Genomic DNA, 19,279 nt, shown 5'->3' on the forward strand with positions numbered 1-19,279 from the left:
CCACAGGGACTGGAGTTGGAATAGTAAATTAAACTATTCACTATCCAGCACCCCTCAACACTATGCGTTGTAAAGGCATGCGTTGTAAAACTTGCGATGTAAAAGCATGCGTGGTAAAAGCATGCGTTGTGATGTCATACATCCGTTTCCGAGCATCACCTATGCCTACGCAAGATAAAGCATTACAAGGGGTAGGAGTGATGTTTTGCTGTGCTAACTAACAGAGCACAGCCCCCCACTTTACTAGTTAATCGAAGTGTTTCTCTCGAGCAGGAAGCCTCACCCCTGCTAGCGAACTAGGTAGCAAAAACGTGGCCTTTTTGTTGTCTCATCCGAAAGGGTGACTGCACACAACGCCGGATCAAACATTCTAGAGACTAGAGCGCCCGATCCCTGTCTCTCCAAATGTTATTTAAACCTTCACTCCTGCACAATCTTGTTTCTACCCCTTGGTAGACACAGGTCATCAGAATGAGGGTATGTTAATTATCAAACTGCAGATGAAACTACGTGTTCAATGGTAACTTTTCAAACAATCTGGGACGCGAAATCTGGTCTAAGATAAGTAATACTGGGACAATGCCAAATGCAAACATAACAAAAGCTCTCAGACACTTGAAACATGCCCATTTCCAGGGGGAATACTCTACAAAAACAGTTTACATTGATTTAAGGCTGAAAAGGAATCATTGTAAAATAAAGTGCTGCAAAATGTCAATTTTTGTGTGGCAAATGTTCAATTTTTGCCACAAGATTTGCAAATGTATGCTGCAATATCTCCGGGGGGGGGGGGGGGGGGGTAGGGAGGAATAAATAAAACCTGGAATGTTATTGCGAATGTGAAAACATACTATGTTTTCCACTGAACGAAATGGGCAAAAAGAGCCTACTACTCTACTGTCCACAATATCACTCCCGCCACAGCTCCAGGAGAGTACTAGTTGGAAATGATTCTGCTCAGCATAGAGGGGCATTCCCAACCCTCTTCCCAGAGATGGGGGCTTCTGGCACCCTACTTCCAAATATGGGGTTAACCAGAACTATAGTGATCTCAGGGAGAGCTGTTTATGTCCCTTGCCCCCAAGAAAAAGCCAAAAGAAAACCGACCAAAGGATGCTGGATCCATAACAGGAAAATGGTTGTCTCAGTTCTTGAGGGAGGGAATGCCTTTGATCGATGGGTGGAATCGAGCTGTGTGCTCTGGTAGCCTCATAATGGGTGGGTAGCACTCATGGTACGGATGACCTGGCAGTAATCTTCGACTCTTCATGGTACAAAAAAACGAAGCAAAATTACAAGATTTGAAAATTAACTGCAAAAGTTGGCAACACTGATAGTTTTTAAGTTTACATCTCAGCGTAGCGCGTCACACATCTTAAGCTGAAGGTAGTTTAAAAGATCTGTTGCGATTTGTCCTTATGGAAACTTTATTGCCACTACCTTGTACTGCTGAAGGTGACTGTACTAGAATCCTTGAATAATTATCTCAGAGAAGCTGGGTGAAGGCTGAAAAATATACACCTCACCATGTGTAATACATACATGTGTTTAGTAGAGAATTACTGATAAAAAAAAATCAAGCAAATGAAGGATGAGATCAAAAGAAGTATTATTCGTAAGGTTGGTAATATGGGTTGCACTGGGTCTGTAGGTCATCAGTTCGAATCTCGGGCTTACATTCTTCTGAGGTCGGTGCATTGCATACCACTCCTGTGGCTAATAGTAACATGTGTTATATACAGCACTTACAAATAGCAAAATAATGGTATGGAGCACTGTATAAAAAAAACATTATTTAAAAAAGTTAGGAAGCATTTTTTGTTTAACACAGTCGCTATGCTATTTTAATCAGCTTGGGGAATTGATAAATGTTGAGGAATTGAAATGACATCCTTTTTATGCAGTTTCACAGAATGAAGGTCCATGAAGCGCATAGAGCGGCGTTCAGGGTTAAGACATGTCTGCAGAGCAAAAGAGGGCAAAAACACACAAAGCAGAAAGACGGAGGAAGAAAGACAGAAAACCGTCACAAATAGAGAACACAGGAACATGCAATAATGAGATAAATTGCCAGATAGTGTCTGGCAGTGGATTACAGAGACATGGGGCCTCATTTATGAGGTTTTGTTGCAGGGCAGCACCACAAGTAATCTTGCTGCGCTGTCCTGTGCCAAAACAAAAGGGCAGGAATGAGGCATATCTATGTGATGGAGTGTTCCTGTCTTTTTCCCCTGTGCCGGCGCATAATGGGGTGCCATGTGTCCACGCAGGCACCCTTTCACCATGGTGCAAGTGTGTCTGAGTTGTGGGGATGATTGATTTTATGCAGGAAGGGACACCTTCCTGCCCAAATTCAATCAATTCAGGCGATTTCCTCTTGGTATGTGTGCTGCAGAATGCAGCAGACAGAAAAAGGAAAAAAACGAGGAGAAATTAAAACATTTCTCCTCATTGTGCCTCCCTAAAGCTAACCTTGGGCTGGCGTTTGATTCTGATGCATTCCCAGGTTTACGATTTCTCGTAAATCCGGAATGCTTCAGATTCCATGCGTGTTGCGTGGGATCACCCATAGCAACACCCATGGAATGCCTCTTTCATGCAGTGTTCTTTCTGTGTGAAAGGGCACATATTTATGAGGACATGAAAAGCCACGTAAAGTAGCTCCACGTGGACTATTAAACATTCTGGGACACATTGCACCACGAGAAAGTAAAAAAAGTGACGTTCTGGTGGCGAAAAGGGCCACACGGAGTCTCATAAATGAGGGCCATGAAGTGGATTCCACACTGCAGCCTTGATATTCGGTGCAGCGACATGAAAGAGCTCCGGCCACAGGATTCTTAGCAGAGATTTGGGCACTGGCAATCTTTCTTTTAATGGAACACTGCAGAGACTAGGTGTGCAGGGAAACTTTGATGTAGTCTGTAGATTCGTCACGTTTAGGACGTAAAACGGGCCTGGGCTGAAACTTTGCCTTTTCCGGATCCAGGTTGATGTAATCTGGGAATTTCTTTTTTTTGTGCATGCCGTCTGGACCTCGGCCTGTGCCCGGAAAGACCAGGCTGCTGTAAGTGACGTCTGGTTTTGCCTTCGGTGTCTGGAGGAAAGAAGAAGACAACATTGATTTACACCTTTCAGACTGCAGGTGATTGCAGTGCATGCTGCAGGTCAGACGCAATGCAGTGTCATGTCTATAAAGCCACATTTCACAAAAGGAGAATTTAACAGCACTGACAGCATGGTGGATACACATCTAAGGTAAAGCATTGGTTGTTGTTGTGAACGTTTGTCCAGGCCAAAGCACAACCACTGAGCAGTTCGAATTTACACACTGAGAAGCGATTTAGCACCATATCACATGTTGTGACTGGGGGCTATTTTGTAGAAAACTATAAAATGGCACCCAGTTCTAACCAGCACTGATTGTCCCAAAAACAGAGCACTTTTAGAAGTGTAAAGTGGTGCCAAATAGCACTGTGGTGCACATTAGCACCAGCCAGGCATTTATGCAAACCGCCTCTAGCTACGCCGCCTCGTAGAACACTTTACCATACATGGCTAAACCCTCATCCTACACCACCACCAAGCGCATGTCATTTGTAGCAGAGATGAACAGCTTTTAAACACCATACTTCCTCAAAGATGGAGCCACCCAGCATGGTGCAGTGCAATGCTATGTGCAAAGACTATCTGCATAGAGAGGTGCATAGCATGAAGCAGAAGAAATCTATGGAAGGTTTAAAGACCAGATATGGTCTGCAGGGCTTCAGTATACACAGAGCCCAGAGCTCAGCCTTACATGTGTAAACACTGATGCCTCATAGTATGGGCTAATTAAAGGCCAGCAGCTGAGCCACGCAATAAACCTACTACTTACTGCGCAGTTACACAACAAAATATGGTACATTTGCAGGCCCATATTCACACTGCATAACATAACGTAGAATGTATTACTCTGCCACTGTGATCATCTGCAAGTCTAGGACCCTGCACACTATTTTAGTGGTACTACATAGTCCCGACCTTAAAGTGTTCCCAAAACCACTATGCACAGTCGTCTTCAGCTCTCAGAATCCAGCAACTCCTCCAATCACTTGTTGACTGTCTCTTTATCTGTGACCATGGACAATACTTCATGGTCTTTCAGACAGGTTTGCTCTATATAAATATCACACACAAACAATCATGCATACGCTTAATCTACAGAACATTGGTATCGGCGCAGGACAAAGCCCATCCGCAGACCACTGTCCAGGCTCAAAACACAGGACCCATGGCAAATGTTTGTCATAGGCAAGGTATGTAGTTGTGTGTATCATAAGCCAACTGCAGGACTTGTCATGATGTGCGGTCTATCTAGTAGTTGCAGGATCAAGCATAGTTTCTTTAAAGCCCTGTAAACTAATGTCACTTCTGCAGACTTTAGCAGAGCTGCACAGAAAAGGACATCTATCGATTGATCTTAAAAAAATTGATATATTTATTGACTACATTCACAGCACTTTTATGAATAGCATTACTAACCCAACTCTTCCCACATAAATGCCACCTTAAAGCACCAGCCAATGCATCATTAAACACGCAAGCCTCTCTCCCAAGCTTATGATTTGAGATTGTGATTTACAGGTTTCAGAGAGATCTCTGCTGTTGGTTTATTTAACTAGTGATCAAGATGGAAATAAGATGTCCAAAAGGGTCTAGAATCGGTTTGATTCTGGTGTGAAAAGATCCCAACAGATATCTGACATCATTATATCATCATACTCCGGGGTCAATCACCTTTTAGTCAAAGAAGATACTGTGAATTTTCTTGCCTGAACTAACTTTATTACCCAAATGGTCCTGCAACCTAAGAAGACAAGTAAAAAGTTAGTAAAGGAAATTATTGTCCACAATCCAACACGGAGATCTGCATAAATAGATGTCTTCTCAAATAAAGGAACAAAGGTAGTGTTTTTGATTGAAGAAAATGATTTCTTTATTCTTTTACTCCACAGTTCATTTCTTTAAAACACAAAGCACAATGGACAAGACTGCCAAAGCATTTCGTCCCTCATGGAACTTCTTCAGGGCTTAATAAGTTGGTAATGTTCTGTACCATGTGATTCTTATGTAAGTGTTCAGACCAATAAAAAGACCACAAACCAATAGATTGTCATTTCTCCATGCTCATGTGCTGATATCCAATTTCTAGAAGTGATAGGAGTCAAATATTGCCTGGCTGTATGGTTTACAGCTATCCTGTTGTAAGAATAAAGGATATGTGTCTCCCTGACGTGTAAGTTGATGTCCGGTTCAGAATTACACGGTACAGAACATTACCGACTTATTAAGCCCTGAAGAAGTCCCATGAGAGGACGAAACACATCATCATTCTTGTCCATTGTGCGTTGTGTTTTAAAGAAATTAACTATGGAGTAAAAGAATAAAGGAATCGCTTTCTTCAATCAAAAACACTACCTTTGTTCCTTTATTTGGGAAGACATCTATTTACGCATTTCTCTGTGTTGGATTGTGGACAATAATTTCCTTTACAAACTTTTTACTTGTCTTTTTAGGGTGCAGGACCATATGTGTGAAAATTGATTGTGGTGGTATGTATACCACTTTTATGGTATGTATGTAGGTCACATCTCAGGTCTAGTGCACCTAGCTGCTATCACAATACTCTAGCCACAGCACGTAACAATGACTGGTGCTGGATCTCTGTGCTCTGACCTTCGAATTTGTAGCTTTACAACTTTATCTACCAGGTAATGGTAAACATGGCTATTTGCCTTTGACCACACTTCATCCCATGAGCACTACGGAGATATAGCAACCATGTATGGAATTAAAATGTATTAAAATGTATGTTATAGACAAACCCAATTGATAGTATATCACACATCATGACTAATTACATGACAAGAGAAAAGAATGATGAACTTGCCTGTTCTATGCTGAGCAACTTAAAAAGTTTCAGGGCTCCGTCTATCATCTCCTTGTGTTTACTTAGGGGAACAGCCTACGGAAAATATCTTGACTTGGTTGGGATGGTTGGGCCTGTGGTCAATTTTGAATAGCCTTTATCAGGTCACTATGTAAGTGAAAATGTGTATTTTGTTTCATATAAAGATATCCTTCAAAGGTCCATCTTTTCTTAAATAAAGATTTCAATGACATTATTAGATTTATAGCAACACATCTGAGATTCATTTTTAAATGCAAATATATTAAATGAAATATATGTATTAGGAATGGGAAGAGTTATAATGTTAAGAGCCTGATTTTGAGCTTGACGGACTGATACTCCATCTCAAATGTGATGGACATCCTACCCACCTTATGACAAGCGCCATGTGATATAATGCACTTGTCATAAGGCAGAAGGGGGTATCATTTACATTGGTAATATAGAAACCCATCCGCCGAGCTCTAAATCAGGCCCTAAATATTTATCAGTTCTTGACATTTAGGAAATCCATGTGATGCAATTTATTATGATTTATATATGTTAAAATAGATTATAAATCAAGAATTTCTATGGACAGCTTTGATCAGAAGTAAAGGTAAATTAAACGACCATATAAAGCTATTTAATACACAGGTCCATATTAATTAATCGTTCAATTTTTCACATCCTCTAAATTTTAAAGGTCTTATAACCAGTCATTAGATCTGTTCTCACCTGTCCTTCTAGTGCACAATAGCATCAACTATATCCTTTGTAGAAGTAATCAGAAAACAGACAAACATACGGCCCCTTGATCTTGAATAACAGTGGTGACAATATGCACCTCAATTCCAAACCAGTGCCACTGTCCGTCTTTCAGTTACCTGGCAGGCTGGGTGGCTGTGACCCTCTGAACTTTCTGAACACTCGGAGGAGTCGTCACTTTCATCTAAAGGCAGAAAAATAAGAGTCATTGAGATAACATTCCTTCTGATGGGGAATTTGTGGCATATCATGACTTAACCATCTGGGCCCAATCATTTGAAGATATTAGTAAGAGAGATCCCTCATTGGTGGGCAACTGATTGCTAGTAGAGCCTAGAAATCATTGCAGATGCTACAGGACATTTTTACTGGTGAGAAAAATGGCAAATCCATTTGTATCGTTTATAGGTTTTCCCTACTAGACAATGCACGAGCTGTCTATTGCAGGATTTATTGATCCTGAAGGCTGCCAAGGTGAAGCTGGTCAACATGTTTCATGCCCCATTAGCCCCTAACGGGCTAATGGGGCCCGGAGCTAAGGGTAGGATGAACGCCAGTCGTCTGCCTCTCGATCTCTAGAGCAACAACGTGCTCTGCCTCCCCCGTCAGCCCTAGGCTCCTGTTACAGAGGTCTACTATATCCCAGTACAAGCCCACTAGGGTACCCCCTACCATGTCTGGCAACTAGATCAAAAAATGTGTAGTACCAGACGGTAGTGCACCACTCACACTTTAGTTTTCTTTCGGTCATGATAAAGTGCCACTTGACGCGTCAAGGGCTAATGGGGCACGAAACATGTTGACCCACTTCACCGTGGCAGCCCTTCAGGAACATTAAATACGTTTAGGGCACCCACACCCTTTTGAATCAGGCTTGAACTACCTATATAACAAAACCAGACCTGAGTAGGATTGCTCTTGACCTATTTTATTTCACTTACCTGTGCACCACCCAGGCCTCACACCTGCACGCACCCAACAGCTTCTTCAAAAGGTCTCCGGCAAAGCCCCATTTACGGGAGCCCATTGGCCATTGCAGCACCAGCCCGATGAGGAGCAAGGCCCAATGATGAAGCATGACATCCTCCGGGGTGTGTGAGGGCATCACGAAGAAAGACCTCCCTTTCCCCACATGCCCAGTTAGGAACTGCACACCCCTCTGATACACAGTCACATTTCAACCCACAAGGAGGTTGTGAAATGTAAAATCAGGAAATGGACAAAGGTCACCCTGAAGGCCATTACCATGGCCTCACGAAAGATGTTTCTCAGCCTAAAAACAACATTTAGTCAGTTAACCAGCATCTTGAAGACTGGTTCACGGGGACCCTTGATATGATTGCATCACTGAGGGAACATCGCACGACCTGCTCCAAACCATCTGCAGAATGGTTTATTGAAGAGCTTTTGTTACGTAACAAATCTTGTAACCATCTAGAATGTATATGGCGTAACGATTTCAGTGCCAATAGTAAAGCCAACTACTCTACGACCCTGAAGGAGTGCCACCAGCTTATCCATACCACACAAAGCAAATTCTATGAGCATTAGATTAAGTCCTCATCTGACTCCTCAAGGGAACTTTTTTCATTGTTAAATACTTATCATCTCTGCAACGTATATCCTCTCACATAGTGCCATCCCTAAAGAGCTGTCACCAGATTACTCGCTTCATTCTTGACAAGGGCGCAAAAATCTAAAACTACTTTACTGAGACATTAAGAGACTTTCAGTGCCGAAAAGCCTGGTTTGATGCTCCAGCTAAGAAGAAGAGCCTTGCCACTTTCACTCCACCCTCCTTAGATGAACTCAGTATGCTTCTCATCAAGATAAAATTGGGTTCTCCCTCCGATCCAACTCCACCTTGAATTCCGTTTCAGGGAATGGAGACTATCCTGCCTAGGTTGAGCAATTTGCTCAACATCTCTTTCTAAACTGTTGTAGTTCCTACTAAGTGGAAACACGCTATTGTAAAGCCTCTCCTTAAAAACCCCTCACTAGAGCCATCCCTTCCAGTGAATTTAAGGCCCATCTCGTTCCTCCCTTCCTTCTGAAAAATCCCTAAGAAACATGTCAATGCTAAACTGACAAGTTTCATGGAGTCAAAAAGTGTAATCCACAAAACACAATCAGGGTTCCGGGCTCAGTACAGCACAGTCAGCCTTACTGCTAGACACAGAATCTCTTAGATTCTGTGCTAACTGAGGCTAAACAGCAGCTTTGATTATGCGGGACCTTATCGCAGCATTTGATACTGTATCCCATGGCCTCTTGTTAGAACAACCAGGGAATTACGGCATTAAGGGTCTAGACCTGACATAGTTGGCCTTTTTTCCCCAGGACCAATTTTTTTTAAGTGGTGCAAGCTCCCTTCCCCTCTGAAGTGCTGCCTCTTACTCAGTGCTCGATTTTGAGCCCTACATTGTTCAATCTTTATATGTGCCCCCTTCGGATGTGATCGAGCAACGCAATGTAACCATAGTGTCCTAAGCCGATGACACACAGCTTATTGTCACTCTCTCTCAGGAGGAGTGGGAGTGCATCCCATTTCAGAGCTTGCCTGTGGAATCTTGCATTATGGATGAATAGGAGCTGCCTCAAGTTGAATACAAATAAAACAGTGGTACTCATTGTTGGGAAACAACCATCCATTTGGCCAGCAACTTGGTGGCCAAAGGAACTCGGCCCTACTCCAGACCCCAAGCCCAAAGTGAGCATTCTTTTTTACTCCTATCTTACTTTTGACAGCCAAATATCCTGCGTGGCCAGGAAGTGTTTCGGCACTCTCAAGACTCTGGCTTAAATCTTGGACCTCTTCCTATATCTGCCAGGAAAACAGTAGTTTAGACTCTCATGTGCAAATTGGACTATTGTAATATACTTTATATCGGAGCTATTCAGGGTGGATTAAAAAAAACTGCAGAGAGTGCAGAATGCGGCAGCACATCAACTGCTGAAGCTCCCTAGGTGGGCATCCGCGTGCCCTGCCCTTTGGCTGTCATCGAGCAAAATACCACAAAATCCTTAATCTCTTTTCATTAGTTAAACCCCACCAACCCAGTAGAAGACTCAGAGTGACAGACGCTGCACTGGCCGCAGTGTCCGTCATTAAACGATCTTGCTTGGGTGGTTGCTCATTTGGTTTTCAGGACTCAAAGTTGTGGAACACTCTACCCCTTCACTTGAGACAAGAACCTCTTGAAAAAACCTTCAGGAAGAAACTCAAAACATGGTTGTTTGGATCTTCTTATGCTGTTCTTCTTCCGTTCAAGTACTATTTTCTTTTTAGGGAATATCTCTCTTTTTATGATCTCTGCATCTGGCTATGGCAATCGTAGCTCGGGGACACTCCGTTGGGAGCAACCATTATGCTTTAAAAACGTGTAACATAACATTGGTTGGCTTTATTGTTACTCTCATTGGTTTGCTTCCTCTTCAATGGCTTGTTTTCCTCTTGACAGGTCTGCCCCTGGAGCACAGGCTCTTCATTATGGTTTTGATTTGTTAACTTGTATCCCTCCACTGCTCACATTTAGAGAACACCTTTTTTCTTTTTCATTTAAGACTCTACATGTTTTATAGCTCTCTCCCTCGTGTGCTGATTCCCCCTTAAACTCCCCCCTGCCAGGCTGATTGCTCATCGCTCCTCCTAACTTGTCTGTAAAAGCACAGCAAGAGGGATGTTTGTGCTGGGCTATAGCTGAAGAACAAACTTTAAGGGGTGTTTTTTATTTATCTCTTGCATTTCACATGTTTCATGAAAGCACAAGGGATGGGCCAGCTGCTGCACTCACTCAGCTGGAGCCTGAGGCAGAAGGTGCACTTATCATGACACTTCTCCTGGAGGCCCATAAATCTGCTTCAAGGCTACATCAGAGGAACAAATGGCTAGATCATTTGGAAAGTAAAAATGCCTTGTCAAGGATTTAACATTACGTTCCGAGACTGCCTGAACATTTTAAACTATGTTCAAAATTTCCTCAGTGAAAAATGTTTGAAAAATAAACTATCCATTTATAAAGATTTAAAGCATTGATATGTATTTGTTGGTTCTTGAATATTTTGAAGTGTATTTTATTTTACTTGTTATAAACAATACTTTACAGACAAACTGTGGTATCCTGGCATGAGTGGAAACATTTAGTGGAATGTGGAATGTATGGCTGAGAGTGTTCCTTTAATGTATATGCATGGTTTGTAAAATGTTGGGAGATCAGCTGGTGCTGGGATATTGGAGGAGCTGGAGCCAGAGCCGTGGGTGGAGTTTGCTTACTGGAGCAACTAAGTACATCGTGGATATGGTGGCTGTTAAACCCCTGTTATGTTGGGTGACTTACTTAACTCCCGCTTTCAGCCCCCAGCCCATTGACATACGCGGCGATCCAGGCTGCGGTTGTGTTGTGTGGTTGGCGATACTGCCATACATTTAATTCTCTCGCTGCTGACTTTAATAGCATGCCTGAATTGCATTTATGGAATAGGAATTTGTACTCTGTGTTCTGTTTCTTCGCTGATTTTAATAGCACAATCCTTTTTTAAAATTTGAAACTGACACTCCGTCTTTGAATACATTCCTGCTTCTCTTACCTGCACTTTATTTGCCTCGTGGCCCCGTTCCGCCCCGGCTCTGTGCCGTTTGTTGCGGAGGGCCAGCTCGAGGAGCGCTACTTCCTGGCAGCTACCACACTTCCGCCCTGCACCGAAAACCCGCAGGTTAGCGGTCTAGCGCTCCCTCACCACCACTACTTAATGGCGGTATGGAGGAAGCGCAGCGGACGAGGGCAGCGGGAGCGCCGACTTCGCGCCGAAGTCGTGCACAAGTCAAGCCCGTCTGCGCCCGTCCGCGCCCGTCCGTGGCCGACCAGGCCCAGGGCCCTGTCGTAATGCCCAACTCCACTCTTATTCCTCCGCCGAGCTTCTGAGTCTTAAGTCCTCCGGACCCATTCCCGCCCGCACTGTCAGAGCGGCTCAGTCATGTGGCATTCTTATACCATCTGACTACTCGGCACTTGTTTCTTGTCACGACCCTTCTCCCTCTGTTCCACAGATCTCCACCTCTTTGTCGATTTTTTACCTTAACACCCGTTCCCTCATCCGCCATCAGCTCGAGATTTTCCAACTTCTACATCAGAGCTCCATCGACATCCTTCTCCTAGCAGAAACCTGGATCACTGAAGATTCAGCCCCCGATATTCTCGCTGCACTCCCTATGGGATACTACATCATGCACGCCAATCGGCCCGCTGGGAAGACTGGTGGCGGAGTGGCGGCTATCATCCGCTCTGAATATATCTTCTCTGATGTCACGTTGACCCCTATCCCTAAAACTGAATATCTGGCACTAAAATTTTCCTCCCCTAAATCGTCTTTTGTTTGTGTCCTTGCATATAGACCCCCTGATTCTATGCCCACCTTTCCCCAATTATTCAGCGACGTTATTGCTCAATTAGCAATTAACCACGCCAACATCATGGTGATTGGAGACTTTAATTATTGGCCAGCCGATGTCCATGAAAGCCAATCGTCGGTGGACTTCACAGACCTCCTAAAAGGTATGAATCTTTCCCAACACATCCACACCCCCACCCATCTGAAAGGTCATATTCTTGACCAACTCTGGACATCTAACCTCGATATCTCACCTCCTTCAGTCTTCCCTTGCTCCTGGTCTGACCACTATTTCATCTCCTTATCTGCACACTCTGTGTCCGTCCCCCTGTACTAAAAATATCATGGCTCGTAACTGGAAAAGGGCCAATCTGCCTGAGTTTCATGATTCCCTAGCCTCTACTGCACCCACGTCTCTGACTTCTCTAGAGAATCAGGCTGTCAAACTTGATGATTGGCTGCGTCAGGCTAGTGATAAAGCTGCCCCTCTCAAAAGAATTAAAGCAAAGCGCCCCCACGACGCACAACGTTGGTTTACGGACCAACTCAAAGCGGAAAAACTAACCCTCCGGCAAACTGAACGCCGCTGGCGTCGTCACTACGACCCACAGCTCAAATTCACATACAATGAAACCCTTAAATCTTATAAACAATCAATCCTGGCTGCCAAGACGGCATATTTCTCACAAAAAATCTTGGACTCAAACAATAAAACGAAAGACATTTTTTCAATCGTAAATGAGCTCTCCCTGCCAGATAGAGTCACTCCCCAACCCCAGCCGACCCAAACCCTCTGTGACTCACTTAACTCTTACTTCATAGAGAAAATTACGACAATAAAAAATAATATTCTGACTCCGGCATCTCCTACTCCTCTTTCTCTTCCCCCTACTAATACCAGTACCTTGACAGAGTTCCCACCTATATCCCAACAAGAGTTTGCTTCTCTCCTTCATAAAATCAGATCGGGATCCCCCAATGACTGCTGTCCCCCGCAGATTCTGAAAGAAGCCTTTCTTGCATGTCCAGGCCCCCCTCTAGCTTTACTTAACAACTCCCTCACTACCGGGGAGGTCCCATCCTCTTTCAAGCAAGCTGCAGTCTTACCCATTCTAAAGAAACCCAATGCAGACCCATCAATTCTCAGCAACTACAGACCCATCTCCCTCCTCCCCTACCTAGGAAAGATCTTGGAGACCTACATTACCCGCTGCCTGAGCTCTTTTATAGAGAAATCTTCCTTCTTAGACCCTCAACAAGCGGGATTCAGACCCCTCCACTCCACCGAGGCGGTCATAGTAGCAGTCATGGACACTCTCAGGAAGGGCGCTGACAAAAACATCCCTCAAGCCCTTGTCCTATTGGATCTCTCGGCGGCGTTCGACACGGTCGATCACACCACCTTGATCGACCGTGTCCATAACGCCGGCATTCAGGGATTAGCCCTTGACTGGCTCAGATCTTTCCTGCACCAGCGCTCTCAGTCCGTTCACCTTTCCACCTTTTCTACACCCTACACCTCCCTTCCCTGCGGTGTACCTCAGGGCTCTGCACTCTCCCCTCTTCTTTTTAATTTGTACCTCCAACCTCTTTTAGCCTCCCTCCACAACTCCCCGGTCACAATTTTCAACTATGCGGACGATCTCCAGTTAATCTTTCCCATAGACTCCCTCCCTTCCTCCCGTATGAATTTCCAGTCCACCATGCTGACCATTGCGGAGTGGATGTACCACAGCCACTTAAAGCTGAACCCTACCAAAACTGAGCTCGTTCTGGTAGGAGGCCCCAATCATCCATGGAATTCCACCTTCTGGCCAACATCTTTGGGGACAGCACCCACTCCCGTGAGCTCAGTCAAAAGCCTGGGGGTGATCATTTCAGAAGATCTATCTATGAGACCGCAAATCAACGCGGTCACCTCTGCCTGTTTTTTCCACCTCAGGCGGATCCGCAAGATCAGCAGGTTTCTCACCAAAGAAGCCCTGACCCAAGTTGTTATTGCGCTCATCACCTCTAGGCTTGATTATGCCAACACTTTGTATGCAGGAATCCCTGCATGTCACCTCCACCGACTGCAGCTGGTGCAAAATCAGGCCGCTCGCCTGATCTTCCGCCAGCCCAAACATCAGCACATCACTCCCCTCCTCCGTAGTCTACATTGGCTCCCTGTTTCTAAACGCTGCACCTTCAAATTGGCATGCACAACCTATAAGGCCCTCTCGGATGCAGCCCCTGCGTTCATCTCTTCGGCCCTATCCCGTCACTTCCCTTCTAGAGCCCTTCGCTCAGCATCACAAAATCTCCTCGTTGTTCCCAAATTTAAAAGAAAAAAGCACGGTGGCCTGAGCTTTTCTGTCCTGGCTCCTTCCACCTGGAACTCGCTGCCACTTTCCCTCCGTCTCTGCCAAAAGTATGACTGTTTCCGCAGACTGTTGAAAACTCTGCTCTTTCAATCCGCATATGAATAACCCTCCCACTCTGGATCACGTTACTTGTCATTGAGCGCCAAGAAACCTATGGTGATAGTGCGCGTTACAAATAATTTTAACGTAACGTAACGTAACAGTGAAGATCTGTTCCAATGAGAAGGCAGGTTTTAACAGACTAGTAATACAGACCTGCCTTTCTCTTGATCACGCACTAAAAATTCCATGTTTAAAATACAATAAGGACACCTTCACGCCTTAGGCAGAGCAAATATGTTCTTCAGATATGAAAATGTGAAGCCCCAGGATAAGGACATTATCAAAGAGTTCGTTTTTAAACATGCCGCGGCCCACCAAGAGGATAAGGAGCTTAGAAAACCAATGGTCAGAGGGCACGCCTTACTAACATCTGTGCAGTGCATGAAGCCTTATTTATCTTTTTTAATAAGGGCGCACAATTGATTTTTAATCACTCATTTTAGATTGAACCAACTTCACCATTTACTGGCTTCGCCCTATGGCTTAGCCCCACATATAGAAGATAGAGGTTCCTGTGGCTGCGACAATAGGTCTCCACAGGATACCCTTCACTTCGTCTTTCCCTGTAAATATTTTTCGCACCCCAGACGAGTGCTCCTTAAAGGGCTTTCAAAAGATCTGATATTCAGGCACGCCTGTGTTGCACCATTGTTTTTACAGCTGTTACCCAATTCTTACACACGTTTCTGTGCCACTAACTTTTTAAGATATGCTTTAAGGTCAAGAAACACTAGAGGTGATTGAACATCACAAGACTAGTTGCAAGTTTGCTATGCTGTACAAATGTAATGAACTGTTGATGATTATTGCGGACTACTTGTGCTGTTCCTCCTTGTTTAGTAAACCCTGACTATGACTTGCCCTCTTCTGTTTGATTGGTATAAATGTATTTAGGTAGTCTAGTGAAATTAAGAACTCAGCTGTGATCAAAGACATAATGGACACCTTGCAAATTTGCACATATGGTCATTATGTAGTCAACAAATGAATTTGATGTTGTTTTATCTTTTTTAAACTGTCTCTTTATTGACTGTATTTACTGCAGAATAAAGATTATTATTATTAATAAAGCAAACTTATTTTCGACCTAAAAACACTGTCTTGCGCTTTATTGGAACGTCTCATTTTGGCAATGAAGATAATTCATAATTTTGGGAGTTTCCAGACTTATGAATGCTTCAACATAAAGTGGGCAAAGCAAAGATTTTACGCATACTCTTTTTGAAGGACTGCTTGCTGTTCTTTTGCTGCTCTGGATTATTTAATGCCGAGGACTGGCACGTATTAGAGTATATTTCTACCCATATTGAAAGGCAGAGGCTTACAGCTTAATTTTGGGCAGTTGGGTGGAAAGACTTGCACATTGGTCGCGGGTACAGTGCAGCGTTGGATTGGTAATGCGGGCATTCAGGCAATGCCCGAGGGGCCGATTACTGAATTTCAGCTGTGGGCTGCTTTCTTTAGCAGCCTGGGGGTGTTGATTTGGGCAGTTACTGCATTGTTCGATGCCGCCAGCGGCCCAGTGGGTGCCTGAGTGGCCTTTCTGGAGATAGATGGGTGTTCATTACCTTCCTTTTAACAAGGGGCAGGGGTGTCACTTCCTTTCTCTCGCTGGGCCATCCCATTTATGCATATTGAGCGGGGCAGGGGGTCTGAGCAAAAGTGGCCTCACTTGTTTTCAGGTGTGTTTCACCAGTGTAAATTAATCCGTGCATTTTTTTAATGCTCTCCCCTCCCTTTTTTATAAAATTTCGCTGAAGCAGTGTTTTGCGGAAAGGCAATATGCAAATGTGGGCCACTCGTTTTAGCGTGCCCGGGCCGATTTTTAATCCCAATTCAACCTCGGTACAGTGAAGCCACGAGGTGGTGCTCTCATGCTGACTGCCACCCACACACGAAATAATGAAGTGTGGTAATTGTGTCTCATCTTTATTTGCATTATAGAAATTAGATTTGTATTTAGGTCATACAGAACACATTGATGTAACATTAGAACCCTAGTAGGAATAGATTGCTATTGGGGGAGAAGCGGTTGGAGATTTGATTTGTCTGGATGCTTTTCCATTGAACCAGTGTGTCTTTTATTCAGCACTTAATGCATTATACTTTTATACAATTTGTGTCTCCTTCACGTCTTTACAATGGCGACGAGGTATCTTTTAATGTGCTGATCCACTGTGCAAACATTTTATTTTTATTCATCGGATTTTAATCGGATAAGACATTACTACGTTTGAGTGTCTCATGAGACTTTACTACGTTCGAGTGTCTCATTTCCTTGAAGATTTTGAGACTTTGCCTCCTGCTAATTCTTCGTGAATTTGAGATTTTCAGGGATTTCATACGCTTTTACATGGTACTGTGAATTTGAATGACCTTTTACCGTTGCGTGCTCCTGGATGCCTGAAGAATTCCTGCTAGAGAGATGCCGCTGAAATGTTCTCTTTCCAAACCTGAGGAAAGTGGTGAGTGAAGTGACGTCGGATTGTAAGACTCACACTGCGTTTCAGACTCACGATGTGTTTCACCAGGCACGTTACCAACACCCTACTACGGCCATTTTTGTTTATTATGGTTGCTTAGTCAATTACGTGACTTTGCACGCATAAAACGTCATTGGTGGCCATCTTTGATTTTCATCTGCATTGTTGATCTTATTGAGGAACTACAGCGAATTCATCAGCTGTTCATAACGCATCTATTTTTATGCATTTGAAGTGGATCCAGTGATTTTCGCACAATCGTCTCAAAGCAACCACTTGGTATTTATTCAAATTCTCTATTTCTTTAATTTCAGCGCGTCTTGGCAGTGATGCGTACACTTGATTGATGATTCATTTTCAGCGCATATTAACAGTGATGCGCACACTTAATTTATCATTCGTTTTCAGCGTATTTTCACAGTGATGCGCACATTTAAATGATTATTCATTTTCAGCGCATTTTCAGTGATGCGCACACTTGATTATTTAGTGTCATTTTAGGTCATATGCACAGTATTAACTGCTAGCCTTGTTGAGAGCAAGGTTAATAAATTATTTTCTACAGTGATACATGTATTATTGAGCAGACATTCATCATTTGAAAATACTTTATGATAATTGTACTATTTTACATATTAACTCTTCTGTATCATTCAGAGTGTATTTTATATTTATTGTTCCTTTCAATTTGAATATGGCAGCGTCTCAGATTTGTAACCAGTCTACAATATTTTTACAGATTCCAGGCAACCCAAAATTAGCATGGAAAAAATGGTTTGAATCTTTTGAAAATTATATTATAGCCATATATGGTACTAAATTTTCACCAGAGAGATTGAAAGCAATTTTGTTCAGCTTTCTTGGTATTGCAGCAATAGAAATGTTTAAAAATCTAATTCCTATTGCACCACCCAGTGGTGGGGGGGAAGGCTGGAATGTATATAAGGAGGCTATAGCAATATTAGAGAAAGAATTTTAGGATAAACCTAATGTATTAATTGAAAGACATGCTTTCCATAAGAGGAAGCAACTTCCTGATGAAATCATTGAAGATTATGTTGCTGCACTTAGAGTTTTAGCTGCAAATTGTGAATATTGAGCAAATGTTCATTTTTTCATAAGAGATCAATTTGTGTTTAACTGTTATTAAAAAAAAATACAACAAAGACTTCTTGCCTGTCGTAATCCTACTTTAAGTGAAGTTTTGGATCTGGCTAAAGGAATTGAAAGATCTAGCCTTTCTTCAAAAGTTATTTCTGCAGAAGAACTTAAAAATACTATTTCCTCTTTGCCTGTTTGTGCTGTACAATCTTTTAATGAGGGATTCGTCAAACAAAGCAACAAATGAAGTTGTTTCAGATGTGGTGCCAAAACACACTTGGCGAACTGTTCTGACTGTCCTGCCTTAAAGAGAAAATGTATCACATGTGGAAAAGTTGGTCATTTTTCATCGGTGTGTCATGCACCAAAGAAAACATTGAATTCTAATGTCAATAGTTTTTCCAGTGTTGAACTCGATTTACAAAATGTGTTACTTTCTGTTTATGATGACTTGTTTGATGATTCTGTAGACAATATTAACATCCTTTTAAGGCTCCTTTAGGTACAGTTTTAGTAGGTGAAGTAGCTTTTGAAGCCATGGCTGATTCAGGTTCACCTATTACCATCCTATCTGATATTTTTTTTAAAGATAATTGGAAGGTTGTTAAACTCAAGAAAACTGATGTGAATTACAAGGCCTTTGGTAATTTTGATATCTCTATGCTAGGCTTCTTTGAAGATACGTTAGAGTTTGAAGAACAAAAGATTTTTACTAAAATGTATGTGGCCATTGATGGTAAGAACATTGTAGGATGGTTTGATTTAGGAAGGTTGGGTATAAATTTATGTCCAGGTTTAGATCGTCCTATTCAATTAAGGGATTTAAATGTCAACAACATTTCAATTGAAAAGTCTTCTTTGGAGATGATTCTCAAAAAACATAGTGATGTTTTTGGACAAGTTAAAGGCTATATGCACAACATCAAACTTAAAATAGGAGTGGTGCCAATTCAACACAAAGTACGTATGGTTCCTCTGGGCATTCGACAAAAATTGAAATCTCACTTAGATACTTTGTGTTCTGAAGGAAGTATTGAATCCACAGATAGTTCGGAGTGGGTTTCCGCTATAGTTATTGCTCTTTAAAAAAATCAGGATCTGAGATTGTGTGTGGATCTCGGATCTCTTAATAAAAATATTGT

General features: G+C 42.8%; 1 protein-coding gene across 1 annotated transcript in view; it reads right to left on the reverse strand.

Moving 5' to 3' along the window:
* Positions 1-1,801: 1,801 nt before the first annotated feature.
* Positions 1,802-19,279, reverse strand: part of RHEX (regulator of hemoglobinization and erythroid cell expansion) — a 158,078-nt gene continuing 140,600 nt past the window's right edge. The window contains exons 5-6 of the mRNA XM_086920376.1: positions 6,820-6,884; positions 1,802-3,097 (exon numbers count right to left, since the gene is read on the reverse strand). Of these exons, the coding sequence (XP_086776502.1) occupies positions 2,894-3,097; positions 6,820-6,884 (269 nt within the window). The 3' untranslated portion in view covers positions 1,802-2,893. The remainder of the gene's footprint in view (positions 3,098-6,819; positions 6,885-19,279) is intronic.

This window comes from Lissotriton vulgaris, chromosome 5 (genome assembly GCF_964263255.1).
Source record: "Lissotriton vulgaris chromosome 5, aLisVul1.2, whole genome shotgun sequence".
Classification (NCBI taxonomy): domain Eukaryota; kingdom Metazoa; phylum Chordata; class Amphibia; order Caudata; family Salamandridae; genus Lissotriton; species Lissotriton vulgaris.